This window comes from Pseudophryne corroboree, chromosome 11 (assembly GCF_028390025.1).
Source record: "Pseudophryne corroboree isolate aPseCor3 chromosome 11, aPseCor3.hap2, whole genome shotgun sequence".
Lineage (NCBI taxonomy): Eukaryota > Metazoa > Chordata > Amphibia > Anura > Myobatrachidae > Pseudophryne > Pseudophryne corroboree.
The window spans coordinates 123,410,234-123,437,807 of record NC_086454.1 but is presented as its reverse complement, the minus strand read 5'-3'; the positions used below and the strand labels follow the sequence as shown (position 1 = coordinate 123,437,807).

General features: G+C 48.3%; 2 protein-coding genes across 2 annotated transcripts in view; one reads left to right on the top strand and one right to left on the bottom strand.

Annotated features, from left to right (window-relative positions):
- Positions 1-17,657, bottom strand: part of DEAF1 (DEAF1 transcription factor) — a 143,948-nt gene extending 126,291 nt beyond the window's left edge. Inside the window, exon 1 of the mRNA XM_063944784.1 lies at positions 17,313-17,657. Within this exon, the coding sequence (XP_063800854.1) occupies positions 17,313-17,466 (154 nt within the window). The 5' untranslated portion in view covers positions 17,467-17,657. The remainder of the gene's footprint in view (positions 1-17,312) is intronic.
- Positions 17,658-17,727: 70 nt separating this feature from the next.
- TMEM80 (transmembrane protein 80) overlaps positions 17,728-27,574 on the top strand; it is a 36,627-nt gene continuing 26,780 nt past the window's right edge. The window contains exons 1-2 of the mRNA XM_063944785.1: positions 17,728-18,062; positions 20,544-20,560. Coding sequence (XP_063800855.1) covers positions 18,044-18,062; positions 20,544-20,560 — 36 coding nt within the window. The 5' untranslated portion in view covers positions 17,728-18,043. The remainder of the gene's footprint in view (positions 18,063-20,543; positions 20,561-27,574) is intronic.

Here is a 27,574-nt window from a genome sequence, read left to right as displayed (position 1 = left end):
CCGAGTCTGCTCGGACCCGTGAAAAAAACATGAAGTTCGTGCGGGTTCGGATTCAGAGAAACCGAACCCGCTCATCTCTACTTCAACTCCACCGATTTGAGCGGCTCAAACCAATGGGATTTGAGAAAATCCAAGACTACATTAAGATCCCACGGTGCCACTGGGGGCACAACCGGGGGCTGTATATGTAGTACTCCTTTTACAAAAGTCTGGACTTCAGGAACTGAAGCCAATTCTTTCTGGAAGAAAATCGACAGGGCCGAAATTTGAACCTTAATGGACCCCAATTTGAGGCCCATAGACAATCCTGTTTGCAGGAAATGTAGGAATCGACCCAGTTGAAATTCCTCCGTGGGGGCCTTCCTGGCCTCACACCACGCAACATATTTTCTCCAAATGCGGTGATAATGTTGTGCAGACACCTCCTTCCTGGCTTTTACCAGTGTAGGAATGACCTCTTCCGGAATGCCTTTTTCCCTTAGAATTCGGCGTTCAACCGCCATGCCGTCAAACGCAGCCGCGGTAAGTCTTGGAATAGACACGGTCCCTGCTGAAGCAGGTCCGGTCTTAGAGGTAGAGGCCACGGATCCTCCGTGAGCATCTCTTGAAGTTCCGGGTACCAAGTTCTTCTTGGCCAATCCGGAGCCACTAGTATCGTTCTTACTCCCTTTTGCCGTATAATTCTCAGTACCTTTGGTATGAGAGGCAGAGGAGGGAACACATACACTGACTGGAACACCCACGGTGTTACCAGAGCGTCCACAGCTATTGCCTGAGGGTCTCTTGACCTGGCGCAATACCTGTCCAGTTTTTTGTTGAGGCGGGACGCCATCATATCCACCATTGGTTTTTCCCAACGGTTCACAATCATGTGGAAGACTTCTGGATGAAGTCCCCACTCTCCCGGGTGTAGATCGTGTCTGCTGAGGAAGTCTGCTTCCCAGTTGTCCACTCCCGGAATGAATACTGCTGACAGTGCTATCACATGATCTTCCGCCCAGCGAAGAATCCTTGCAGCTTCTGCCATTGCTGTCCTGCTTCTTGTGCCGCCCTGTCTGTTTACGTGGGCGACTGCCGTGATGTTGTCCGACTGGATCAACACCGGCTGACCCTGAAGCAGGGGTTTTGCCAGACTTAGAGCATTGTAAATCGCTCTTAGCTCCAGTATATTTATGTGAAGAGACATCTCCAGGCTTGACCATACTCCCTGGAAGTTTCTTCCCTGTGTGACCGCTCCCCAGCCTCTCAGACTGGCATCCGTGGTCACCAGGACCCAGTCCTGTATGCCGAATCTGCGGCCCTCTAACAGATGAGCACTCTGCAACCACCACAGAAGAGACACCCTTGTCCGTGGCGATAAGGTTATCCGCTGATGCATCTGCAGATGCGATCCGGACCATTTGTCCAGCAGATCCCACTGAAAAGTTCGTGCGTGGAATCTGCCGAATGGAATCGCTTCGTAAGAAGCCACCATCTTTCCCAGGACTCTTGTGCATTGATGCACAGACACTTTCCCTGGTTTTAGGAGGTTCCTGACAAGTTCGGATAACTCCCTGGCTTTCTCCTCCGGAAGAAACACCTTTTTCTGAACCGTGTCCAGAATCATTCCCAGGAACAGCAGACGTGTCGTCGGGGTCAACTGAGATTTTGGAAAATTCAGAATCCACCCGTGTTGTTGCAGCACTAGTTGGGTTAGTGCTACTCCGTCCTCCAGCTGTTCTCTGGACCTTGCCCTTATCAGGAGATCGTCCAAGTAAGGGATAATTAATACGCCTCTTCTTCGCAGAAGAATCATCATTTCGGCCATTACCTTGGTAAAGACCCGAGGTGCCGTGGACAATCCAAACGGCAGCGTCTGAAACTGATAATGACAGTTTTGCACCACGAACCTGAGGTACCCTTGATGTGAAGGGCAAATTGGGACATGTAGGTAAGCATCCTTTATGTCCAGGGACACCATAAAGTCCCCTTCTTCCAGATTCGCTATCACTGCTCTGAGTGACTCCATCTTGAACTTGAATTTTTGTATGTACAGGTTCAAAGATTTCAGATTTAGAATAGGTCTTACCGAGCCGTCCGGCTTCGGTACCACAAATAGCGTGGAGTAATACCCCTTTCCCTGTTGTAGGAGGGGTACCTTGACTATCACCTGCTGAGAAAACAGCTTGTGAATGGCTTCCAATACCGTCGCCCTGTCTGAGGGAGACGTTGGCAAAGCAGACTTTAGGAACCGGCGAGGGGGAGACTTCTCGAATTCCAACCTGTAACCCTGAGATACTACCTGCAGAATCCAGGGGTCCATCTGTGAGCAAGCCCACTGTGCGCTGAAATTCTTGAGTCGACCCCCCACCGCTCCTGAGTCCGCTTGTAAGGCCCCAGCGTCATGCTGAGGGCTTTGCAGAACCCTGGGAGGGCTTCTGTTCCTGGGCAGGGGCTGCTTGCTGCCCTCTCTTACCCCTTCCTCTGCCCCGAGGCAGATATGACTGTCCTTTTGTCCGCTTGTTCTTATAGGACCGAAAGGACTGCGGCTGAAAAGACGGTGTCTTTTTCTGTTGGGAGGGGGTCTGAGGTAAAAAGGTGGATTTTCCGGCAGTTGCCGTGGCCACCAGATCCGATAGACCGACGCCAAATAATTCCTCCCCTTTATACGGCAATACTTCCATATGTCGTTTGGAATCCGCATCACCTGACCACTGTCGCGTCCATAAACTCCTTCTGGCAGATATGGACATCGCATTTACTCTCGATGCCAGAGTGCAAATATCTCTCTGAGCATCTCGCATATAAAGGAAAGCATCCTTTAATTGCTCTATAGTCAATAAAATACTGTCCCTATCCAGGGTATCAATATTTTCAGTCAGGGAATCCAACCAGACGACCCCAGCACTGCACATCCAGGCTGAGGCGATGGCTGGTCGCAGTATAACACCAGTATGTGTGTATATACTTTTTAGGGTAGTTTCCATTCTCCTATCAGCTGGATCCCTGAGGGCGGCCGTATCAGGAGACGGTAACGCCACTTGTTTTGATAAGCGTGTGAGCGCCTTATCCACCCTAGGGGGTGTTTCCCAGCGCGCCCTAACCTCTGGCGGGAAAGGGTATAATGCTAATAACTTTTTTGAAATTAGCATTTTTCTATCTGGGTTAACCCACGCTTCATCACATACATCATTTAATTCCTCTGATTCAGGAAAAACTACAGGTAGTTTTTTCACCCCCCACATAATACCCCTTTTTGTGGTACTTGCAGTATCAGAGATATGCAAAGCCTCCTTCATTGCCGTGATCATATAACGTGTGGCCCTACTTGAAAATACGTTTGTTTCATCACCGTCGACACTAGATTCAGTGTCTGTGTCTGGGTCTGTGTCGACCGACTGAGGTAAAGGGCGCTTTACAGCCCCTGACGGTGTCTGAGACGCCTGGGCAGGTACTAACTGGTTTGCCGGCCGTCTCATGTCGTCAACTGATTTTTGTAATGTGCTGACATTATCACGTAATTCCATAAACAAAGCCATCCATTCCGGTGTCGACTCCCTGGGGGGTGACATCACCATTATCGGCAATTGCTCTGCCTCCACACCAACATCGTCCTCATACATGTCGACACACACGTACCGACACACAGCAGACACACAGGGAATGCTCTTATCGAAGACAGGAGCCCACTAGCCCTTTGGGGAGACAGAGGGAGAGTTTGCCAGCACACACCCAAGCGCTATAATATATATGGGAACAACCTTATATAAGTGTTGTTCTTTATAGCAGCTTAAATATATCAAAATATCGCCAAAAAAATGCCCTCCCTCTCTGTTTTACCCTGTTTCTGTAGTGCAGTGCAGGGGAGAGTCCTGGGAGCCTTCCTCACAGCGGAGCTGAGCAGGAAAATGGCGCTGTGTGCTGAGGAGAATAAGCTCCGCCCCCTATTTCGGCGGGCTTTTCTCCCGTAGTTTTAGATAACTGGCATGGGTTAAATACATACATATAGCCTCAATGGCTATATGTGATGTATTCTTTTGCCATAAAGGTATTAAATATTGCTGCCCAGGGCGCCCCCAGCAGCGCCCTGCACCCTCCGTGACCGCTTGGTGTGAAGTGTGTGACAACAATGGCGCACAGCTGCAGTGCTGTGCGCTACCTTCATGAAGACTGAAGAGCCTTCTGCCGCCTGTTTCCGGACCTTCAATCTTCAGCATCTGTAAGGGGGGTCGGCGGCGCGGCTCCGGGACGAACCCCAGGGTGAGACCTGTGTTCCGACTCCCTCTGGAGCTAATGGTGTCCAGTAGCCTAAGAATCCAATCCATCCTGCACGCAGGTGAGTTGAAATTCTCTCCCCTAAGTCCCTCGATGCAGTGAGCCTGTTGCCAGCAGGACTCACTGAAAATAAAAAACCTAAAAACTTTTTCTAAGCAGCTCTTTAGGAGAGCCACCTAGATTGCACCCTGCTCGGACGGGCACAAAAACCTAACTGAGGCTTGGAGGAGGGTCATAGGGGGAGGAGCCAGTACACACCACCTAATCCTAAAGCTTTATTTTTGTGCCCTGTCTCCTGCGGAGCCGCTATTCCCCATGGTCCTGACGGAGTCCCCAGCATCCACTTAGGACGTTAGAGAAATGAGATGTGTGACAATGCTGCTGTGCAGGGGGAAGGAGAGACGTATCACAATGTTGCTGTGCAGGGGGAAGGAGAGATGTGTGACAATGCTGCTGTGCAGGGAAAAGGAGAGATATGTGACAAGGTTTCAGTGCAGGGGGAAGGGAGATGTGTGATAATGCTGCAGTGCAGGGGGAAGGAGAGATGTGTGATAATGCTGCTGTGCAGGGGGAAGGAGAGATGTGTGACAATGCTGCTGTGCAGGGGGAAGGAGAGATGTATAACGATGTTGCTGTGCAGGGGGAAGGGGAGATATGTGGCAATGTTGCTGTGCAGTGGGAAGGAGAGATGTGTGACAATGTTGCTGTGCAGGGGAAAGTGAGATGTGTGACAAGGTTTCTGTGCAGGGGGAAGGAGAGATATGTGATAATGCTGCTGTGCAGGGGGAAGGAGAGATGTGTGACAATGCTGCTGTGCAGGGGGAAGGAGAGATGTGTGACAATGTTGCTGTGCAGGGGAAAGTGAGATGTGTGACAAGGTATCTGTGCAGGGGAAGGATAGATATGTGATAATGCTGCTGTGCAGGGGGAAGGAGAGATGTGTGACAATGCTGCAGTGCGGGGGAAGGAGAGATGTATAACAATGTTGCTGTGCAGGGGGAAGGAGAGATGTGTGATAATGCTGCTGTGCAGTGGGAAGGAGAGATGTGTGATAATGCTGCTGTTCAGGGGGAAGTGAGATGTGTGACACTGCTGTGCAGGGGGAAGGAGAGATGTATAACAATGTTGCTGTGCAGGGGGAAGGGGAGATGTGTGACAATGCTGCAGTGCGGGGGAAGGAGAGATGTGGGACAATGATGCTGTGCGGGGGAAGGAGAGATGTATAACAATGTTGCTGTGCAGGGGGAAGGGGAGATATGTGGCAATGTTGCTGTGCAGTGGGAAGGAGAGATGTGTGACAATGATGCTGTGCGGGGGAAGGAGAGATGTGCGATAATGCTGCTGTGCAGGGGGAAGGAGAGATGTGTGATAATGCTGCTGTGCAGGGGGAAGGAGAGATGTGTGACAATGCTGCTGTGCAGGGGGGAGGAGAGATGTATAACAATGTTGCTGTGCAGGGGGAAGGGGAGATATGTGGCAATGTTGCTGTGCAGTGGGAAGGAGAGATGTGTGGCAATGATGCTGTGCGGGGGAAGAAGAGATGTGTGATAATGCTGCTGTGCAGGGGGAAGGAGAGATGTATAACAATGTTGCTGTGCAGGGGGAAGGGGAGATATGTGGCAATGTTGCTGTGCAGTGGGAAGGAGAGATGTGTGACAATGATGCTGTGCGGGGGAAGGAGAGATGTGCGATAATGCTGCTGTGCAGGGGGAAGGAGAGATGTATAACAATGTTGCTGTGCAGGGGGAAGGGGAGATGTGTGACAATGCTGCAGTGCGGGGGAAGGAGAGATGTGTGACAATGATGCTGTGCGGGGGAAGGAGAGATATGTGACAAGGTTTCTGTGCAGGGGGAAGGGAGATGTGTGATAATGCTGCTGTGTAGGGGGAAGGAGAGATGTGTGATAATGCTGCTGTGCAGGAGGAAGGAGAGATGTGTGACAATGCTGCTGTGTAGGGGGAAGGAGAGATGTATAACAAGGTTGCTGTGCAGGGGGAAGGGGAGATGTGTGGCAATGTTGCTGTGCAGTCGGAAGGAGAGATGTGTGGCAATGCTGCTGTGCCTCTTCCGCGATCCCGAGCCTGGCGGGAACTTCACGAGCCGGCTTGCGAACGGACCGTCAGGCTATGTTCAGAGCTGTTCGGACTCCTGGGAATCCGAACCACTCATCTCTACCAAAAACATTTGCATTTCACAGTAACATGGTTTTCACATAATTTTCTAAATACGGAAATTATCGTAACCTTAGCATGCAAATGCCGTTGGAGCACCCTGAATCCTAATATTTTGGCCTTTAGCTTTGACATTTTAAAATCTCTAAGTCATTTAGCCGACTTTGCTCAATTAAGTGGTCATGCTCAGGACTGTAACTATGTTCACAAGATGTAGAGGGACCAGCGGCGGCCTCAGGTGACTCTTCTTTTAGAATGGTAAATTCCCCAATGGTGGAACAGGGATCGGGAGTTCAGTGATATATGGCACTGGTCTTATTGGGAGATTAGGTTATTCAATGTTAAATTTACTTTTAAAATACCTCAGTTTTTGTTAGACAATAAAAACAATCTACTGAGGGGCCCATTTATCAAACAGCACTTGCTGCTATGTACCCGAAAACACCTGTTCTGGGGGCTAGCCGCAAATACTATGTAACCCCCGAATGTACGAAGGATCCTGGGATTGGCCTCCCTAGTTGCAATTGAGTTTACAATGGCTCCGGTGGGCATCTCTTTTCATTTCAGGGAGGCAGCTTGACTTGGTAACATTAGCAACTCTATAGCCTAAGAAATCACAGCTGCGTAGGCAAGTGCGTACAAACATAAAATAAGAATTTACTTACCGATAATTCTATTTCTCGTAGTCCGTAGTGGATGCTGGGGACTCCGTCAGGACCATGGGGAATAGCGGCTCCGCAGGAGACAGGGCACAAAAATAAAGCTTTAGGATTAGGTGGTGTGTACTGGCTCCTCCCCCTATGACCCTCCTCCAAGCCTCAGTTAGGATACTGTGCCCGGACGAGCGTACACAATAAGGAAGGATATTGAATCCCGGGTAAGACTCATACCAGCCACACCAATCACACCGTATAACTTGTGATCTGAACCCAGTTAACAGTATGACAAACGTAGGAGCCTCTGAACAGACGGCTTACAACAATAACAACCCGAATTTGTTTGTAACAATAACTATGTACAAGTATTGCAGACAATCCGCACTTGGGATGGGCGCCCAGCATCCACTACGGACTACGAGAAATAGAATTATCGGTAAGTAAATTCTTATTTTCTCTAACGTCCTAAGTGGATGCTGGGGACTCCGTCAGGACCATGGGGATTATACCAAAGCTCCCAAACGGGCGGGAGAGTGCGGATGACTCTGCAGCACCGAATGAGAGAACTCAAGGTCCTCCTCAGCCAGGGTATCAAATTTGTAGAATTTTGCAAACGTGTTTGCCCCTGACCAAGTAGCAGCTCGGCAGAGTTGTAATGCCGAGACCCCCCGGGCAGCCGCCCAGGATGAGCCCACTTTCCTTGTGGAATGGGCCTTGACAGATTTAGGTTGTGGCACGCCTGCCACAGAATGTGCAAGTTGAATTGTGCTACAAATCCAACGAGCAATCGTCTGCTTAGAAGCAGGAGCACCCATCTTGTTGGGTGCATACAATATAAACAGTGAGTCAGACTTTGACTCCCGCCGTTCTTGAAATATATATTTTCAATGCCCGGGCCACGTCCAACACCTTGGAATCCTCCAAATCGTTAGTAGCCGCAGGCACCACAATAGGCTGGTTCAGGTGAAACGCTGACACCACCTTAGGCAGAAAATGAGGACGCGTCCGCAGTTCTGCCCTGTCCGTATGGAAAATCAGATATGGGCTCTTATATGATAAAGCCGCCAATTCTGATACTCTCCTGGCTGAAGCCAGGGCCAGTAGCATGGTTACTTTCCATGTAAGATACTTCAACTCCACCGATTTGAGCGGCTCAAACCAATGGGATTTGAGAAAATCCAAGACTACATTAAGATCCCACGGTGCCACTGGGGGCACAACCGGGGGCTGTATATGTAGTACTCCTTTTACAAAAGTCTGGACTTCAGGAACTGAAGCCAATTCTTTCTGGAAGAAAATCGACAGGGCCGAAATTTGAACCTTAATGGACCCCAATTTGAGGCCCATAGACAATCCTGTTTGCAGGAAATGTAGGAATCGACCCAGTTGAAATTCCTCCGTGGGGGCCTTCCTGGCCTCACACCACGCAACATATTTTCTCCAAATGCGGTGATAATGTTGTGCAGTCACCTCCTTCCTGGCTTTTACCAGTGTAGGAATGACCTCTTCCGGAATGCCTTTTTCCCTTAGAATTCGGCGTTCAACCGCCATGCCGTCAAACGCAGCCGCGGTAAGTCTTGGAATAGACACGGTCCCTGCTGAAGCAGGTCCCGTCTTAGAGGTAGAGGCCACGGATCCTCCGTGAGCATCTCTTGAAGTTCCGGGTACCAAGTTCTTCTTGGCCAATCCGGAGCCACTAGTATCGTTCTTACTCCCTTTTGCCGTATAATTCTCAGTACTTTTGGTATGAGAGGCAGAGGAGGGAACACATACACTGACTGGAACACCCACGGTGTTACCAGAGCGTCCACAGCTATTGCCTGAGGGTCTCTTGACCTGGCGCAATACCTGTCCAGTTTTTTGTTGAGGCGGGACGCCATCATATCCACCATTGGTTTTTCCCAACGGTTCACAATCATGTGGAAGACTTCTGGATGAAGTCCCCACTCTCCCGGGTGTAGATCGTGTCTGCTGAGGAAGTCTGCTTCCCAGTTGTCCACTCCCGGAATGAATACTGCTGACAGTGCTATCACATGATCTTCCGCCCAGCGAAGAATCCTTGCAGCTTCTGCCATTGCTGTCCTGCTTCTTGTGCCGCCCTGTCTGTTTACGTGGGCGACTGCCGTGATGTTGTCCGACTGGATCAACACCGGCTGACCCTGAAGCAGGGGTTTTGCCAGACTTAGAGCATTGTAAATCGCTCTTAGCTCCAGTATATTTATGTGAAGAGACATCTCCAGGCTTGACCATACTCCCTGGAAGTTTCTTCCCTGTGTGACCGCTCCCCAGCCTCTCAGACTGGCATCCGTGGTCACCAGGACCCAGTCCTGTATGCCGAATCTGCGGCCCTCTAACAGATGAGCACTCTGCAACCACCACAGAAGAGACACCCTTGTCCGTGGCGATAAGGTTATCCGCTGATGCATCTGCAGATGTGATCCGGACCATTTGTTCAGCAGATCCCACTGAAAAGTTCGTGCGTGGAATCTGCCGAATGGAATCGCTTCGTAAGAAGCCACCATCTTTCCCAGGACTCTTGTGCATTGATGCACAGACACTTTCCCTGGTTTTAGGAGGTTCCTGACAAGTTCGGATAACTCCCTGGCTTTCTCCTCCGGAAGAAACACCTTTTTCTGAACCGTGTCCAGAATCATTCCCAGGAACAGCAGACGTGTCGTCGGGGTCAACTGAGATTTTGGAAAATTCAGAATCCACCCGTGTTGTTGCAGCACTAGTCGGGTTAGTGCTACTCCGTCCTCCAGCTGTTCTCAGGACCTTGCCCTTATCAGGAGATCGTCCAAGTAAGGGATAATTAATACGCCTCTTCTTCGCAGAAGAATCATCATTTCGCCCATTACCTTGGTAAAGACCCGAGGTGCCGTGGACAATCCAAACGGCAGCGTCTGAAACTGATAATGACAGTTTTGCACCACGAACCTGAGGTACCCTTGATGTGAAGGGCAAATTGGGACATGCAGGTAAGCATCCTTTATGTCCAGGGACACCATAAAGTCCCCTTCTTCCAGATTCGCTATCACTGCTCTGAGTGACTCCATCTTGAACTTGAATTTTTGTATGTACAGGTTCAAAGATTTCAGATTTAGAATAGGTCTTACCGAGCCGTCCGGCTTCGGTACCACAAATAGCGTGGAGTAATACCCCTTTCCCTGTTGTAGGAGGGGTACCTTGACTATCACCTGCTGAGAAAACAGCTTGTGAATGGCTTCCAATACCGTCGCCCTGTCTGAGGGAGACGTTGGCAAAGCAGACTTTAGGAACCTGCGAGGGGGAGACTTCTCGAATTCCAACCTGTAACCCTGAGATACTACCTGCAGGATCCAGGGGTCCACCTGTGAGCAAGCCCACTGTGCGCTGAAATTCTTGAGTCGACCCCCCACCGCTCCTGAGTCCGCTTGTAAGGCCCCAGCGTCATGCTGAGGGCTTTGCAGAACCCTGGGAGGGCTTCTGTTCCTGGGCAGGGGCTGCTTGCTGCCCTCTCTTACCCCTTCCTCTGCCCCGAGGCAGATATGACTGTCCTTTTGTCCGCTTGTTCTTATAGGACCGAAAGGACTGCGGCTGGAAAGACGGTGTCTTTTTCTGTTGGGAGGGGGTCTGAGGTAAAAAGGTGGATTTTCCGGCAGTTGCCGTGGCCACCAGATCCGATAGACCGACGCCAAATAATTCCTCCCCTTTATACGGCAATACTTCCATATGTCGTTTGGAATCCGCATCACCTGACCACTGTCGCGTCCATAAACTCCTTCTGGCAGATATGGACATCGCATTTACTCTCGATGCCAGAGTGCAAATATCTCTCTGAGCATCTCGCATATAAAGGAAAGCATCCTTTAATTGCTCTATAGTCAATAAAATACTGTCCCTATCCAGGGTATCAATATTTTCAGTCAGGGAATCCAACCAGACGACCCCAGCACTGCACATCCAGGCTGAGGCGATGGCTGGTCGCAGTATAACACCAGTATGTGTGTATATACTTTTTAGGGTAGTTTCCAGTCTCCTATCAGCTGGATCCCTGAGGGCGGCCGTATCAGGAGACGGTAACGCCACTTGTTTTGATAAGCGTGTGAGCGCCTTATCCACCCTAGGGGGTGTTTCCCAGCACGCCCTAACCTCTGGCGGGAAAGGGTATAATGCTAATAACTTTTTTGAAATTAGCACTTTTCTATCTGGGTTAACCCACGCTTCATCACATACATCATTTAATTCCTCTGATTCAGTAAAAACTACAGGTAGTTTTTTCACCCCCCACATAATACCCCTTTTTGTGGTACTTGCAGTATCAGAGATATGCAAAGCCTCCTTCATTGCCGTGATCATATAACGTGTGGCCCTACTTGAAAATACGTTTGTTTCATCACCGTCGACACTAGATTCAGTGTCTGTGTCTGGGTCTGTGTCGACCGACTGAGGTAAAGGGCGCTTTACAGCCCCTGACGGTGTCTGAGACGCCTGGGCAGGTACTAACTGGTTTGCCGGCCGTCTTATGTCGTCAACTGATTTTTGTAATGTGCTGACATTATCACGTAATTCCATAAACAAAGCCATCCATTCCGGTGTCGACTCCCTGGGGGCTGACATCACCATTATCGGCAATTGCTCTGCCTCCACACCAACATCGTCCTCATACATGTCGACACACACGTACCGACACACAGCAGACACACAGGGAATGCTCTTATCGAAGACAGGACCCCACTAGCCCTTTGGAGAGACAGAGGGAGAGTTTGCCAGCACACACCCAAGCGCTATAATATATATGGGAACAACCTTATATAAGTGTTGTTCCTTATAGCAGCTTAAATATATCAAAATATCGCCAAAAAATGCCCCCCCTCTCTGTTTTACCCTGTTTCTGTAGTGCAGTGCAGGGGAGAGTCCTGGGAGCCTTCCTCACAGCGGAGCTGAGCAGGAAAATGGCGCTGTGTGCTGAGGAGAATAAGCCCCGCCCCCTATTTCGGCGGGCTTTTCTCCCGGAGTTTTAGATATCTGGCATGGGTTAAATACATACATATAGCCTCAATGGCTATATGTGATGTATTCTTTTGCCATAAAGGTATTAAATATTGCTGCCCAGGGCGCCCCCAGCAGCGCCCTGCACCCTCCGTGACCGCTTGGTGTGAAGTGTGTGACAACAATGGCGCACAGCTGCAGTGCTGTGCGCTACCTTCATGAAGACTGAAGAGCCTTCTGCCGCCTGTTTCCGGACCTTCAATCTTCAGCATCTGTAAGGGGGGTCGGCGGCGCGGCTCCGGGACGAACCCCAGGGTGAGACCTGTGTTCCGACTCCCTCTGGAGCTAATGGTGTCCAGTAGCCTAAGAATCCAATCCATCCTGCACGCAAGTGAGTTGAAATTCTCTCCCCTAAGTCCCTCGATGCAGTGAGCCTGTTGCCAGCAGGACTCACTGAAAATAAAAAACCTAAAAACTTTTTCTAAGCAGCTCTTTAGGAGAGCCACCTAGATTGCACCCTGCTCGGACGGGCACAAAAACCTAACTGGGGCTTGGAGGAGGGTCATAGGGGGAGGAGCCAGTACACACCACCTAATCCTAAAGCTTTATTTTTGTGCCCTGTCTCCTGCGGAGCCGCTATTCCCCATGGTCCTGACGGAGTCCCCAGCATCCACTTAGGACGTTAGAGAAATTAGGCCATAAATTCTGTCGGATCAAACATGAATTCTGTCGGATCAGATCCGGAAGTATAACGTTCCAATGTTAGTAATTAGCAGTGGAATCGGGAGCTGTAGGAAACTTAGTGATGGCTCCTTTTCGGAGCAGGAGTTTTGACACCTTATTCATTCTGTCTTTTTGAAGCCAAAGCTCAGCCTGCAAAAAGAAGTATCCAACCAATCAAGCACCAAGCCTGAGCCTGCCACAGCTAGCAATTGTGACAAAGCTGCTGTGTAGAGGGAATGGGGGATGTGTGACAAAGCTGCTGTGCAGGGGGAATGGTAGTTGTATGACAATGCTACTTTGCAGGGGTAGGAGAGATGTGTGACAATGCTGCTTTGAAGTGGAAAGAGGAGGGAGTGTGAAAAATCTGCTGTGCAGTGGGAAGGGGAGTTGTGTGATAATGCTGCTGTGCGGGGCGAAGGAGAGATTTTTAACGATGCTGCTGTGTAGGGGGAAGGAGAGATATGTGACTATGCTGCTGTGCAGGGGTAAGGGGAGGAACTGTGACAAAGCTGCTGTGCAGGGAGAAGGAGAGATGTGCGACAAAGCTGCTGTGCAGGGGGAAGGGGTGATGTGTGACAATGCTGCTATGCGGGGGGAGGAGAGATGTGTGACAATACTGCTGTGCGGGGGGAAGGAGAGATGTGTGACAATGCTGCTGTGCGGGGTGGAGGAGAGATGTGTGACAATGCTGCTGTGTGGGGGGAAGGAGAGATGTGTGACAATGCTGCTGTGCAGGGGGAAGGAGAGATGTATAACAATGTTGCTGTGCAAGGAGAAGGGGAGATGTGTGAAGAAGCTGCTGGGCAGGGGGAAGGAGAGATGTGTGACAATGCTGCTGTACCAGGGGGAAGGAGAGATGTGTGACAATGCTGCTGTGCAGAGGGAAGGAGAGATGTATAACAATGTTGCTGTGCAGGCAGAAGGGGAGATGTGTGACAAAGCTGCTGTGCAGGGGGAAGTGTGACAAAGCTGCTGTGCAGAGGGAAGGGTGACAATGCTGCTGTGCAGGGTGAAAGGAGAGATATGTGATAATAGTGCTGTGCAGTGGGAAGGAGAGATGTGGGACAATAGTGCTGTGCAGGGGGAGGGGTTGGAAAAACGCAGGCGTGTCCATGTGTTGGCAGGGAAGTTTCCTTTCCGTTCCCGGACAGGCGGAAGTGATTGCATCGGCTAAGTCCTGGGCTATGCAGAGACTTCACAAGATCTGTTTGTACAGCTCTGCTACACATGCGTTCGCACACTTGCACATTTAAAATACTCCCCCTGTAGGCGGCGACTACCTGTTCGCAGCAGTGCAAAAATCACCTGCCAGCGATCAGGTCTGAATTAGGCCCTTGTGCATACACAGAGCGATTTTACACACGACCAAACCATGGCCCTCATTCCGAGTTGATCGGTCGCAAGGCGAATTTAGCAGAGTTACACACGCTAAGCCGCCGCCTACTGGGAGTGAATCTTAGCTTCTTAAAATTGCGACCGATGTATTCGCAATATTGCGATTACTAACTACTTAGCAGTTTCAGAGTAGCTTCAGACTTACTCTGCCTGTGCGATCAGTTCAGTGCTTGTCGTTCCTGGTTGACGTCACAAACACACCCAGCGTTCGCCCAGGCACTCCCACCGTTTCTCCGGCCACTCCTGCGTTTTTTCCGGAAACGGTAGCGTTTTCAGCCACACGCCCCTGAAACGCCGTGTTTCCGCCCAGTAACACCCATTTCCTGTCAATCACATTACGTTCGCCGGAGCGATGAAAAAGCCGTGAGTAAAATTACTTTCTACATAGCAAAGTTACTTGGCGCAGTCGCAGTGCGAACATTGCGCATGCGTACTAAGCGGATTTTCATTGCGATGCGATGAAAAATACCGAGCGAACAACTCGGAATGAGGGCCTATATACACGAGTTGTCCGACAGTACCAAATTGTTGGGTTTCAGCCTATTTAAGTTAGTCATTTGTCGCTGGTAGCGTACACACTGGATAATTTGCACCTAGTCGTTAGCTACATTTTTTAAATTGAGCTGCATCTACAGACGTCAGAGAACCACACTAGGGACCAGTGGGAGCACACAACGCTAGAGATATAGTCTAACGATGTGTCGGGGGTATATATATGCCCTCCAATTCACTTAGCCACTAAACGCTTCTGAGGAAGAACCCGTTGGTTCGAAATGCATTAAGCAGCCGTGGCTATATCTGGACGTACTGGACCTGGAGTTTCTCTGAGAACCCCTTTGAGCATCCGGAACTCTGTGGGACCTCCATGAGACTTATCTCTTGATAAGTATAGACTCCATCTACCAGCATTTTATTACAAGCCCTTTTTATTTCTATGTTTTATTTTCCATCCTATCACAAGGAAGAAGTACGACTTTCATCTATTGTCCACAACTGTGAATTATCACATTCTGACATGCTTTGAAAAAACCTACGTTTGTGAGTTTGATATACAGACCATTAAAGGGAACTGCACTTTATATTGGCATACTTGCACTATTGTGTTTTTTTCTTTTATTATTGAAGGGTCCCCCCTCTGGTTCATTGTTTTTCTTCATTTGAAATCCATGAGAGCTTCATACCCAGATTGTCACATCCTTGTACAGTGTAAGCGCAATCATACACTTTCTTTACCCCACATTGTAATCTGTTGAAAATTCTGTGATTTTTTCGCTAAGTGTATGTGCTGCTAATTCTACAGTGTACTCTGCGCAGTCATCACAACATCTATATCCCGATGTGTCGTTCTCGGCAAAATTTGTTTAAAATGTTGTCTAGTGTGTACCCAGCTTTACTCCACTCTCTACAACAGGGGTGGGGAACCTTTTTTCTACCAAGGGCCATTTGAATATTTATGAAATCCTTCGGGGGCCATTCAAAAATTATCAACTTAAAAATTAGCCTGCCCCAAGTCAGTAGTTATGCCCCCAGTCAGTTGTTATGCCCCAGTAAATATGCCCCCAGTCACTTGTTATGCCCTATTAGATATGTCCCCTGTAGCTATGTCCCATTATATATGCTCCCTAGTAGCGCCGCTTACATACACACACACACATTAAAAGAAAAAAAAAAGTACAATTCTCACCAGCCCCACTCCTGCTTCCAGGCCGCCGCTCGCTCCTCGGAACTATGGGAGGACGTCATGACATCTCTCCCATAGCGCCGCACATGTACACTGCCTGAGCCGGAAGTCGGAGCTAAGGAGTGAGCTCCTGCCTCCGGCTGCTGCTGAGGAGAAGGAGCCGGGTGCCCGCTGGTAACAAAATCTCAGCGGGCACCTGGCATCGCCCTCGGTTAGGTGAGCCTGGCCGGATCAAGTGGCTTTGCGGGCCTTATACGATCCGCGGGCCTGAGGTTCCCCACCCCTACTCTACAATAAGGATTCCTTCCTTCTTAAAGCACTTCCTAAAGCCTCCCTTGGCATAGTGCACTAGTACTTACCGACTTTTTGGCTGCTCTCTCCGGGAGAGAGCAGCCAGGTCGGATCAGCAGGGGGCGGGGAAGGGTAGTGATGAACAGAGGGGGTGGAGCAGAGGCGGAACAGGGGCGGGGTGGAGGCAGGGTGGGGTCGTGGCTAATGTGGCACGTCATTTATGCCACCCCCCCGCTGTATAATGCCCCTATTACCGGCATTATACTGCAGGGGGTGTGGCTATGATGATGCGATTCAACAAGAATCGCGTCGACTGCCCGGACCATCCACTTTACTCACTAAGTGGGCGGCCGGGCAGGGGAGAGCGCAGAAATCGGGAGACTTGCCTGCTTTTCCAGGGGGCCAGGAGGGTCGCCCGATTTTCAGGAGCCTCCCGGCCATTCCGGGAGAGTAGGCAAGTATGACTTAAGTGTACACTGCCACAGATCTACAATATACTGTACCTAGCATTAACACTGATGACTGCTGCAGGCAACATTGAAAGTGATGCAAAGCAAAGGCTTGTGCAGCTGCTGTGGAACTACACAACCCAGCATGCCCTGCCTCATACCTTAATAGCAAAACTGGGGCAGGGCATGCTGGGATATGTAGTTTCACAGCAGCTGGAGAGCCACAGGTTGAAGACCCATGGTATACAGGACCATTTGCACCAGTTATATTATGGATTATTTATACCTAAGTATCGTGTTAGTTGGGGCAACAGTTCCTATATAAGGGGACTGTCTTTCCGTTCTGGACTTTTGCCTTTATTCCAGAATTGCTCGATCATGGTACGAATAGATGCCTCTCCCAATCCCTAGTCCCAACTCCAGAAATAAAGAATTTGGGAAGTATGGATTATCACTGTAAAAGAGCAATTACCAGTACAACAATAAAAACACAAGTGTGTATAAGCAATTATAGAGACATATTTTCTTCTAAGGCCCCAATCCCGATAGCAGTGCTATGTGCTGCCTGCAACACTAAACTCTCATAAGTAACAGAATAAGGAAACTCCTAGTTAATGATGATCATGCTAAAACAATATCAGCCTGCCCCATCTAGCGGAATTACAGATCATTACAACATTACAGCTCCATCTAGCGGCCACATGGTGACATGACATCTCACCTGTATACCCGTTTCCTGTCGCACTTCTGCCATCAGGCCCAGTCATGACCGTAACCGACGTTACCTCGGGCCCATCCCGCACAGCCGCAGCTACTGCAGCCACTGCTGCCGCCGCTTCTGATAACCCGAGTCGTGACGCTTGGCACTCATCCATCCCTCCGGAAACTACCGAACTTACTTCCGGAAACAGACGAAAGTGGTAACCGGCAACACCCGAACTCCTTTTCCGAAGAGCGAAAGAAGAAAAGAGTCGTGGTTCGAAAAGACCCGATAGGCTCCGGAAATCTCCGAACGCTCCACGATTCGTCGCTTTCGCTCAGGCCCGCTCACGGAAACCACCGAGTGAAGCCGATGGTCGCCGAAGATGGCTGCCTGGCCGAACGTTGCCACCCGAACGCGAGACCAGCCACGCATGCGTAGACACGTCGTTTCCTTACGGCAGGCGACGCTGCGCTTCCATATTGACGGTTTTTTTAAGGGAAACATTTTGAATTTGGGCACATTCCTTTTTCCTGCAGTCTGTCTATTACATTACACATAGCTTATCTGTGCGATCTATACCGTTTGCTAGTGAATGCCAAAGAATTGTATTCTTATTGTTAGAGCAAGATAATCTTTGTACACGTAGTAGAATTAAGCTTGCCCAGAGTAAAGATGGCTGCTCCGGCAGCTGCATCTTTCGGGATGTTTGACGATGACAGCCGAAAACATCCGAAGATCGTCTCAGCAATATGGCGATGTCCAGGAGAGGTAAGTGCAGGACGCGTTGCCATAGTTACATGTACTGTTCCCCAGAAACTAGATATTGCACCCCTTCTGCTGCTGCTGTTAGCCGCCGTGGTGCTGACTGGCTGGCTGGCAAGCATCTCCAATGCTTACCCTGGTTTGGTGACTTATAGACAAAGACAGAGTGAAGTGACAAACAGAGTGTAGACAGAGTGTAGTAACAGAGTGCAGACCCTAGTGATTCATCATGTGGTCTGTGGAAATTACCTCTATTGCAATATATACCAATACCAGATTCTATTCTGCGAATGTTACGGTCCGTGCAAATGCTAGTGGAAATCCGGCCCGCCCACTGATTTTACTCCAACCACCATCATTAATACCTTTACTTGCTCCAGTCCCATGCTAGGTGCAGGTGATCAGTCAGAAACTGTCTATCCTTCCCCATACATATGAATCGCACAGAACATATTTGCCCATGTCACTCCTACAGTTCAGGGTGATACGTGCAACATCAATCATATTGTAGCTGCCCAATTCCCACCATGAAACGCCCAATTTCACGGAAAGATAGATCTGGCCAAGTTCTGTCCGAGCAGAATGGTCATACTGTGCAAATTCGAATCTGCGCTCCATGCAAACGCTCGAGGCATGCATCCGTGCTCAGAGATCTGTCTGACTCAGAGTCAGCATTTAAATGCCGGCAACTGCACCTAGTCTCGCTTCCTCCTCCAAGCTCGCTACCGTATGGGGTAGTGAACACTTTTGTGCGAGTTCCCACTGGCGCACAGATTTGGATGGGCGAATCCTTAGTCAGCATTTGAATTCCCCACTTAGGCATATATTCAATTGTGGTCGGATTATCTGACCAGACGAAAAACTGGCATTTTCACCCATTTTTCGGGCAAATTCGCATTCGCCCTTTTCAATGTAAGCCCAGTTTTTTCGACTGGTTGGAAAATCCGACCCAGTCAAAAAAGAGTATTGGCGGCGAATACACGTCTTTTGTCGAATCCGCGGGCATTTTTGACCATTTTAGGGTCCGTTTTTGCCCATGAGTATTCAACAAATAAAAAAGTTGAATCCGCATGGTCGAAAATGTATTAAAAACGGGCGAAAACGCCCGCTATTGAATACTGACAGTCAAATTAGTGCCGGGTTTTTGGCATGCTGAAAATACCGACACTAATTGAATATATGCCTTAGTGATACCAGATCAGCCATGTAGATGGAGGCAATAATGCATTACAAATGCTATGTGGCTACATTGCATTTATTCCAGATGAATGCAGAATGGCTGCAATTATTATAAATGGGCCCATCCTAGCATGAGGTAAAATGAAACACATGACATAATAGGAGACCATGGTAATGGGAATCGTGAAAACTCACTTCCAGCATCTCTGGCCACTGATATGTATGTCAGTCGCTGGATTAGTCAGTGGAAATGACCCTCATTCCGAGTTGATCACTAGCTGCCGTTGTTCGCTGCATAGCGATCATTTAAAAAAAAATGTCAAACGCACGCATGCGAATGGGCCGCAATGCGCACGCGCGGTGTACGGGTACACAGAGCATTGTTGTTTTGCATTGCTTCTAGCGACGATTCCATTCGCACAGCCGATCGCAAGGAGATTGATAGGATGTGGGAGTTCATGGGTGTCAACTGACGGTTTTCTGGGTGTTTTTTGAAAAACACAGGCGTGTCCAGGCGTTTGCAGGGCGGGTATCTGACGTCAATTCCGACGCTCGGCTGCACAGGCGTTCGCACTCTTGCAAAGCGAAAAAACACTCTCCCGTGGGCGGCAACTATGCGTTTGCACGGCTGCTAAAAGTAGCAAGCGAGCGATCAACTCGGAATGAGGGCCAATGTGTTACTGTGTGCTTTTGACTGTATGACTATCACAGTACTGCAGATAAGGGCAGGCATGTTTTGGGGGATCGGTCGAAAAGTGGAAGTACAATGGATAGATCAGATGGCATATGGGCCATTGCATGCATTCGAATACCATACACAGCTTGCATATTTCATGTTTAGTATGTGCATGACTGAGCTGGTAACTCCACATACCACTATCTGTATTCTTCATATGAGCATATAACTTCACTAATTCAAATTATTTTAAGTGCGTATTTCTGTTTAAATGATTAATGTGCATTGATACATCTGATGTAGTTTTTGCGACCACCAGTGCAATCACAATTAGAGCGTTGTCGCAGTTGGTGGGCGGCGGGTAGCATGCTGGTGTCCTTGCCCTGCGATGGGCGGCCCCCAGCATGTGAAAGAACAGATTGCAAATTCTGCATTTTAACTGAATTTGCAATTTGTACTGAATAGGGTCCACAAGTCGTAAAAATTTGAATAGGGGACGGGGCTAAAGTGACACGACAGACAGTTCTTCTTCAAACTGGACCCTCACCTGACAAAAGACATTTGTGCTCCAGTTAATGTTTTATCATTTCATTATTTTGTTTCTCGCTAATGGTTGATTCTTTTGTTCACAGGGAAGAGCCTGTTGGTTGTATCCTTTTCTGTTGAAAACATTTGTGGGGGTTTTATTTGAACAGCTAAAATGTCTATTCTGTAGTGAATAATACTTTATTTGCTAAGTGAGCGTAGATTTTCACCAGGATGCTTGGGGTTACAGAACAAGACAGCAGCATTTACAAAGAAACTGAGGGGGTTATTCCGAGTTGATCGCTAGCTACTTTTTGCAGCCGTGCAAACGCATAGTCGCCGCCCACAGGGGAATATATATTTGCTGTGCAAGTGTGCGAACGCCTGTGCAGCCGAGCACTACAAAAATAGTTTGTGCAGTTTCTGAGTAGGTTCGAACTTACTGAGCTGCTGCGATCACTTCAGCCTGTCCGGTCCCGGAATTGACGTCAGACACCTGCCCTGCAAACGCTTCGACACGCCTGCATTTTTCCAACCACTCCCTGAAAACGGTCAGTTGACACCCATAAATGCCTTCTTCCTGTCAATCTTCTTGCGATTGGCTGTGCGAATGCATTCTTCGTTAAATCCATCACCCAGCAACGATCTGCTTTGTACCCGTACGACGCGCCTGCGCATTGCGGTGCATACGCATGCGCAGTAGTGACCTGATTGCTGCGTTGCGAAAATCGGTAGCGTGCGATCAGGTCAGAATGACCCCCTGAGAGGGAAGAGTTGGGTGGACTGACAGAGGGGGTCATTCTGAGTTGATCGCTAGCTGCCGTTGTTCGCAGCGCAGTGATCAGGCTAAAAATTGGCATTTCTGCGTATGCACCGCAATGCGCACGCGCGACGTACAGGTACAAAGACCTTTGTGGTTTTGCACAGGTTCTAGCGACGTTTTCATTCGCACTGGCAGCCGCAAGAATATTCACAGGAAGGGGGCGTTTCTGGGTGTCAAGTGACCGTTTTCAGGGAGTGCTTAGTAAAACGCAGGCATGCCAGGGAAAACGCAGGCGTGGCTGGGCGAACGATGGGCGGGTGTGTGACGTCAAAAGCCAACCCTCCAATGTTAGAATCAACGCACACGAAGAGTAAGTACAGAGCTGGTCTTGTTTTGCACAAAATGTTTTTGCAGGCGCTCTGCTGCACAGGCGTTTGCAAAAGCTAAAATACACTCCCCGGTGGGCGGTGACAATGCGTTGGCACTGCTGCAAAAAAACTGCTAGCGAGCGAACAACTCGGAATGACCACCAGAGTCTATTGCAAAGCTTTAATGGTCACTTAGGAAGCAAGATTTCCTTTTCTCTTACGTCCTAGAGGATGCTGGGGACTCCGTAAGGACCATGGGGTATAGACGGGCTCCGCAGGAGACATGGGCACTATAAAGAACTTTAGAATGGGTGTGCACTGGCTCCTCCCTCTATGCCCCTCCTCCAGACCTCAGTTGATTCCTGTGCACAGAGGAGACTGGGTGCATTACAGGGAGCTCTCCTGAGTTTCTCTGAAAAAAGACTTTTGTCAGGTTTTTTATTTTCAGGGAGCACTGCTGGCAACAGGCTCCCTGCATCGTTGGACTGAGGAGAGAGAAGCAAACCTACTTAAGTGATAGGCTCTGCTTCTTAGGACTGGACACCATTAGCTCCAGAGGGAGTCGGAACGCAGGTCTCCCCTCGCCGTTCGTCCCAGATCCGCGCCGCCGTCCTCCTCACAGAGCCGGAAGATAGAAGCCGGGTGAGTATAAGAAGAAAGAAGACTTCAAAGGCAGCAGAAGACTTCAGATCTTCCCTGAGGTAAGCGCGCAGCGGTAACGCTGCGTGCCATTGCTCCCACACACAACACACACGAGCAGGCACTGATGGGTGCAGGGCGCAGGGGAAGGGGGCGCCCTGGGCAGCAATATAAACCTCTAGGACTGGCATATAAGTATATATAGACTGTGGAGGCAGTAGTTATAAAAATCCCCCGCCAGTTATACAAAATTGAGCGGGACCGAAGCCCGCCGCTGGAGGGGGCGGAGCTTGGTCCCACAACACTAACCAGCGCCATTTTCTCCACAGTGTACTGCAGAGAAGTTGGCTCCCCGGACTCTCCCCTGCTGAACACGGTGACACAGGGCTGAAAAGAGGGGGGGGGGGGGGGGGGGGGGGGCCCTTGTAAGGCGCAGTGAGTGTATTACACAGATAGTTATATGTAAAAAAGCGCTATATTATCTGTGAAGTTGTTTCCAGTGTCAGTTGGCGCTGGGTGTGTGTTGGCATACTCTCTCTGTCTCTCCAAAGGGCCTTATTAGGGAACTGTCTCCATATAAATATATCCCTGTGTGTGTGGGCGTGTCGGTACGAGTGTGTCGACACGTCTGAAGCGGAAGGCTCATCTAAGGAGGAGGTGGAGCAGATGATTGTGATGTCTCCGTCAGCAACGCCGACACCTGATTGGTTGGACATGTGGAATGTTTTAAATGCAAATGTGACCTTATTACATAAGAGGATGGACAAAGCAGAGTCCAGGGAAAAAGCAGGGAGTCAATCCATGGCTTTGACTGTGTCACAGGGCCCTTCAGGGTCTCAAAAACGTTCTCTATCCCAAATAGCAGACACTGATACCGACACGGATTCTGACTCCAGTGTCGACTACGATGATGCAAGGTTACACCCAAGGGTGGCCAAAAGTATTCATTATATGATCATTGCAATAAAAGATGTTTTGCATATCACAGATGACCCCTCTGTCCCTGACACGAGGGTATGTATGTATAAGGAAAAGAAACCTGAGGTAACCTTTCCCCCATCTCATGAGCTGAACGAGTTATTTGAAAAAGCTTGGGAAACTCCAGACAAAAAACTGCAGAGAGGATTCTTATGGTGTACCCTTTCCCTGCACAGGACAGGGTACGGTGGGAATCCTCGCCCAGGGTAGACAAGGCTTTAACGCGCTTGTCCAAGAAGGTGGCGCTACCGTCTCCTGACACGGCAGCCCTCAAGGATCCTGCTGATCGCAGACAGGAAACTACCTTAAAATCTATTTATACGCATACGGGTGCTTTACTCAGACCGGCAATAGCATCGGCATGGGTATGTAGCGCAGTTGCAGCTTGGACAGATACCTTGTCAGCTGACTTTGATACCCTAGACAGGGATACCATTTTATTGACTTTAGGTCATATTAAAGACGCAGTCTTATATATGAGAGACGCTCAAAGAGACGTTGGGCTGCTAGGTTCGAGAGTCAACGCCATGGCGATTTCTGCTAGGCGTGCCCTGTGGACCCGCCAATGGACGGGTGATGCCGACTCAAAGAAGCATATGGAGGTTTTACCTTACAAGGGTGAAGTTTTATTCGGGGAAGGTCTTGCGGACCTGGTTTCAACAGCTACTGCGGGTAAATCTACCTTTTTGCCTTTTGTTCCCCCGCAGCAAAAGAAAACTCAGCAATATCAGATGCAGTCCTTTCGGTCGCATAAGTCCAGAAGAGGTCGTGGCTCATCCTTCCTCGCCAGAGGTAAGGGTAGAGGGAAAAGAACGCCTGCTTCGGCTAGTTCCCAGGAACAGAAGTCCTCCCTGGTTTCTACTAAATCCACCGCATGACGCTGGGGCTCCACTGAGGGAGTCCGCGCCGGTGGGGGCACGTCTTCGACTCTTCAGCCAGGTCTGGGTTCTGTCAGACGTGGATCCTTGGGCGATGGAAATTGTATCCCAAGGCTACAAACTGAAATTCGAAGAGGTGCCCCCTCGCCGATTTTTCAAGTCGGCCTTGCCAGCTTCTCCCCCAGAGAGGACAGTAGTGTTAGCTGCGATTAAAAAGCTGTGTCAACAGCAGGTGATTATCAAGGTTCCCCTAGTCCAACAGGGAAAAGGGTACTATTCGACCCTGTTCGTGGTCCCGAAGCCGGATGGCTCGGTCAGACCCATTTTAAATCTAAAATCCCTAAACCTGTACTTGAAAAAATTCAAATTCAAGATGGAATCGCTCCGGGCAGTGATCTCCAGTCTGGAAGGGGGGGATTTTATGGTGTCACTAGACATAAAGGATGCATACCTTCATGTCCCCATATATCCTCCTCATCAGGAGTACCTGAGATTCGCTGTACAGGACTGTCATTACCAGTTTCAGACGTTGCCGTTTGGGCTTTCCACGGCCCCGAGAATTTTCACCAAGGTGATGGCGGAGATGATGGTGCTCCTGCGCAGGCAGGGAGTCACAATTATTCCGTACTTGGACGATCTCCTGATAAAAGCGAGATCGAGGGAACAATTGCTGAAGAGCTTATCGCTCTCCCTGAGAGTGCTACAACAGCACGGTTGGATTCTAAATCTGCCAAAGTCACAGTTGATTCCAACGACTCGACTATCATTCCTAGGCATGATTCTGGACACGGAACAGAAGAGGGTTTTTCTCCCAATGGAAAAAGCCCAGGACCTCCAGAACATGGTCAGAGACCTGCTAAAACCAAAAAGAGTGTCTGTTCATCAATGCACTCGAGTTCTGAGGAAAATGGTAACAGCCTACGAGGCCATCCCTTTCGGCAGGTTTCATGCGAGGACATTTCAGTGGGACCTTCTGGACAAGTGGTCCGGGTCCCATCTACAAATAAATCAGAAGATAAGCCTGTCCCCCAGGGCCAGGGTGTCTCTCCTGTGGTTTAAAAAATACTAATAATAGACCACAATGTTTAAATATCACATAAAACTTGGGTGTATTGCCCCTCAGATATTAGCATAGTACATACCTAAATAAAAACATATAGGAGAGGGTCACTGGTTTTCATTTGAGCAACTTTCAATAGATTATAGTTGGATTCTAAGTTGTTCAGTATCTCACAGTTCAGAAAGAATATGTCCTCCGGCTGCTATATTCAGCCTCTGTAACCATAAATTGATGTGAACTTTTCCATGGGCTGGATTTAGATTAATACTGAAAAACCGTACGGTTTCAATTACTCACTGAGTCACTGTACTTGCTTTCCTGCACACGGTGGATGATAAAAGGCCGCTCTCTATCACCCTTTGCACGGGTGAGACATCCGTCGGCGGCACGCTCGGGTAGAAGCTGTTCTCTTTAGTACGGCGCAGTGTTAGTGTGCTGAGCCGCCGTGCATCATCCCTGGCTTGGAAGTAACTGTGCTCAGCAGAGCAGGATTGTGGTATTACAGATGTAAAAGGAATAAGAAGTCCGGTCTCATCACAGGCGGGCTGATTGCCGGCAACTGGTTACAGACAGCTTGATTTTATTATAAGCTGGTATATTTCTCCTGTGAGCGCTTGGTAGTCTCAGTAGTAGTCTCAGTGACCCGTCCTCTCTGTACCCTCAACGCGTTTCTCCGCACCCCAGGCGGCTTCTTCAAGAGGCAAAGTATTCTCTTCTGAGCACTTTCTATCTTTTATACCCTGTACTTTGTAATTAGTGAAAATAGGTGTGTACAAAGTCACAACAGGTGCACTAAATTCATTGCACCCTTACACAGACAGGGGTTAGCTCAGAGAATCAATTAATATGGTCTATTAGTAAAAGAAATAATAATACACATAATATTTATATGCAACCTAATGCAATTTAATCATAGCAATCAATATATGAAAAATAATTTTTGCTAAGCGGACAAAATAAAATGATATACATAATTTCATAAGTTTAAGAGAATCTACAAAACCACATGTCTATAAACACATACATCACCTCATAGAGAAAAAGATATACAATAATTTCTCTTCTCAATCTCAATAGTGGCATATCGGTAGTATAATAAAATACTATAAATACTTATAATATGATTTGATAAAGGTTACAATGCTATAAGGATTTTGATCAAAAATGGTAAACCAAAACATGAAGCAAGGCATAGTATTATAATCTAAATACACACGCCCCTTGATATTACTGTGCCTATAGATCTATATACCGGGGCAACAGATTACCTATATAACAATATAACTTTTAAATTAATAAAATAAGTTTTTAAGTATACTTTATAATCCGGAACTAGGGATCTCAGAATAAGGATGTTCTATAGCTAAGCACCCAGAAACCGTGAGCAGACCTGATAACTGGCATGCCACTAGCTATATAAACAAGAAAAAGGAGCCAATGAACAATAGATCTAGAATTCATTTAGATCCTTCTGTAGCTCCGGTTTTTCGCTGTTGATTGAGTCGGTCTTCTTAGCTCCGATCCTATATATGGGGGGGGGGGCGGGATGGCGAATCTTGTCTGCGTTCCGATGGAACAGAAGTTCATTGGCTCCTTTTTCTTGTTTATATGGTTTAATTGATTTGGTTTATTTGATGTGCTCTGCCGGCACCCATGACTGATCTGACTTGGCATTGCCCCTATATAGCTAGTGGCATGCCAGTTATCAGGTCTGCTCACGGTTTCTGGGTGCTTAGCTATAGAACATCCTTATTCTGAGATCCCTAGTTCCGGATTATAAAGTATACTTAAAAATTTATTTTATTAATTTAAAAGTTATATTGTTATATAGGTAATCTGTTGCCCCGGTATATAGATCTATAGGCACAGTAATATCAAGGGGCGTGTATATTTAGATTATAATACTATGCCTTGCTTCATGTTTTGGTTAACCATTTTTGATCAAAATCCTTATAGCATTGTAACATTTATCAAATCATATTATAAGTATTCATAGTATTTTATTATACTACCGATATGCCACTATTGAGATTGAGAAGAGAAATTATTGTATATCTTTTTCTCTATGAGGTGATGTATGTGTTTATAGACATGTGGTTTTGTAGATTCTCTTAAACTTATGAAATTATGTATATCTTTTTATTCTGTCCGCTTAGCAAAAATTATTTTTCATATATTGATTGCTATGATTAAATTGCATTAGGTTGCATATAAATATTATGTGTATTATTATTTCTTTTACTAATAGACCATATTAATTGATTCTCTGAGCTAACCCCTGTCTGTGTAAGGGTGCAATGAATTTAGTGCACCTGTTGTGACTTTGTACACACCTATTTTCACTAATTACAAAGTACAGGGTATAAAAGATAGAAAGTGCTCAGAAGAGAATACTTTGCCTCTTGAAGAAGCCGCCTGGGGTGCGGAGAAACGCGTTGAGGGTACAGAGAGG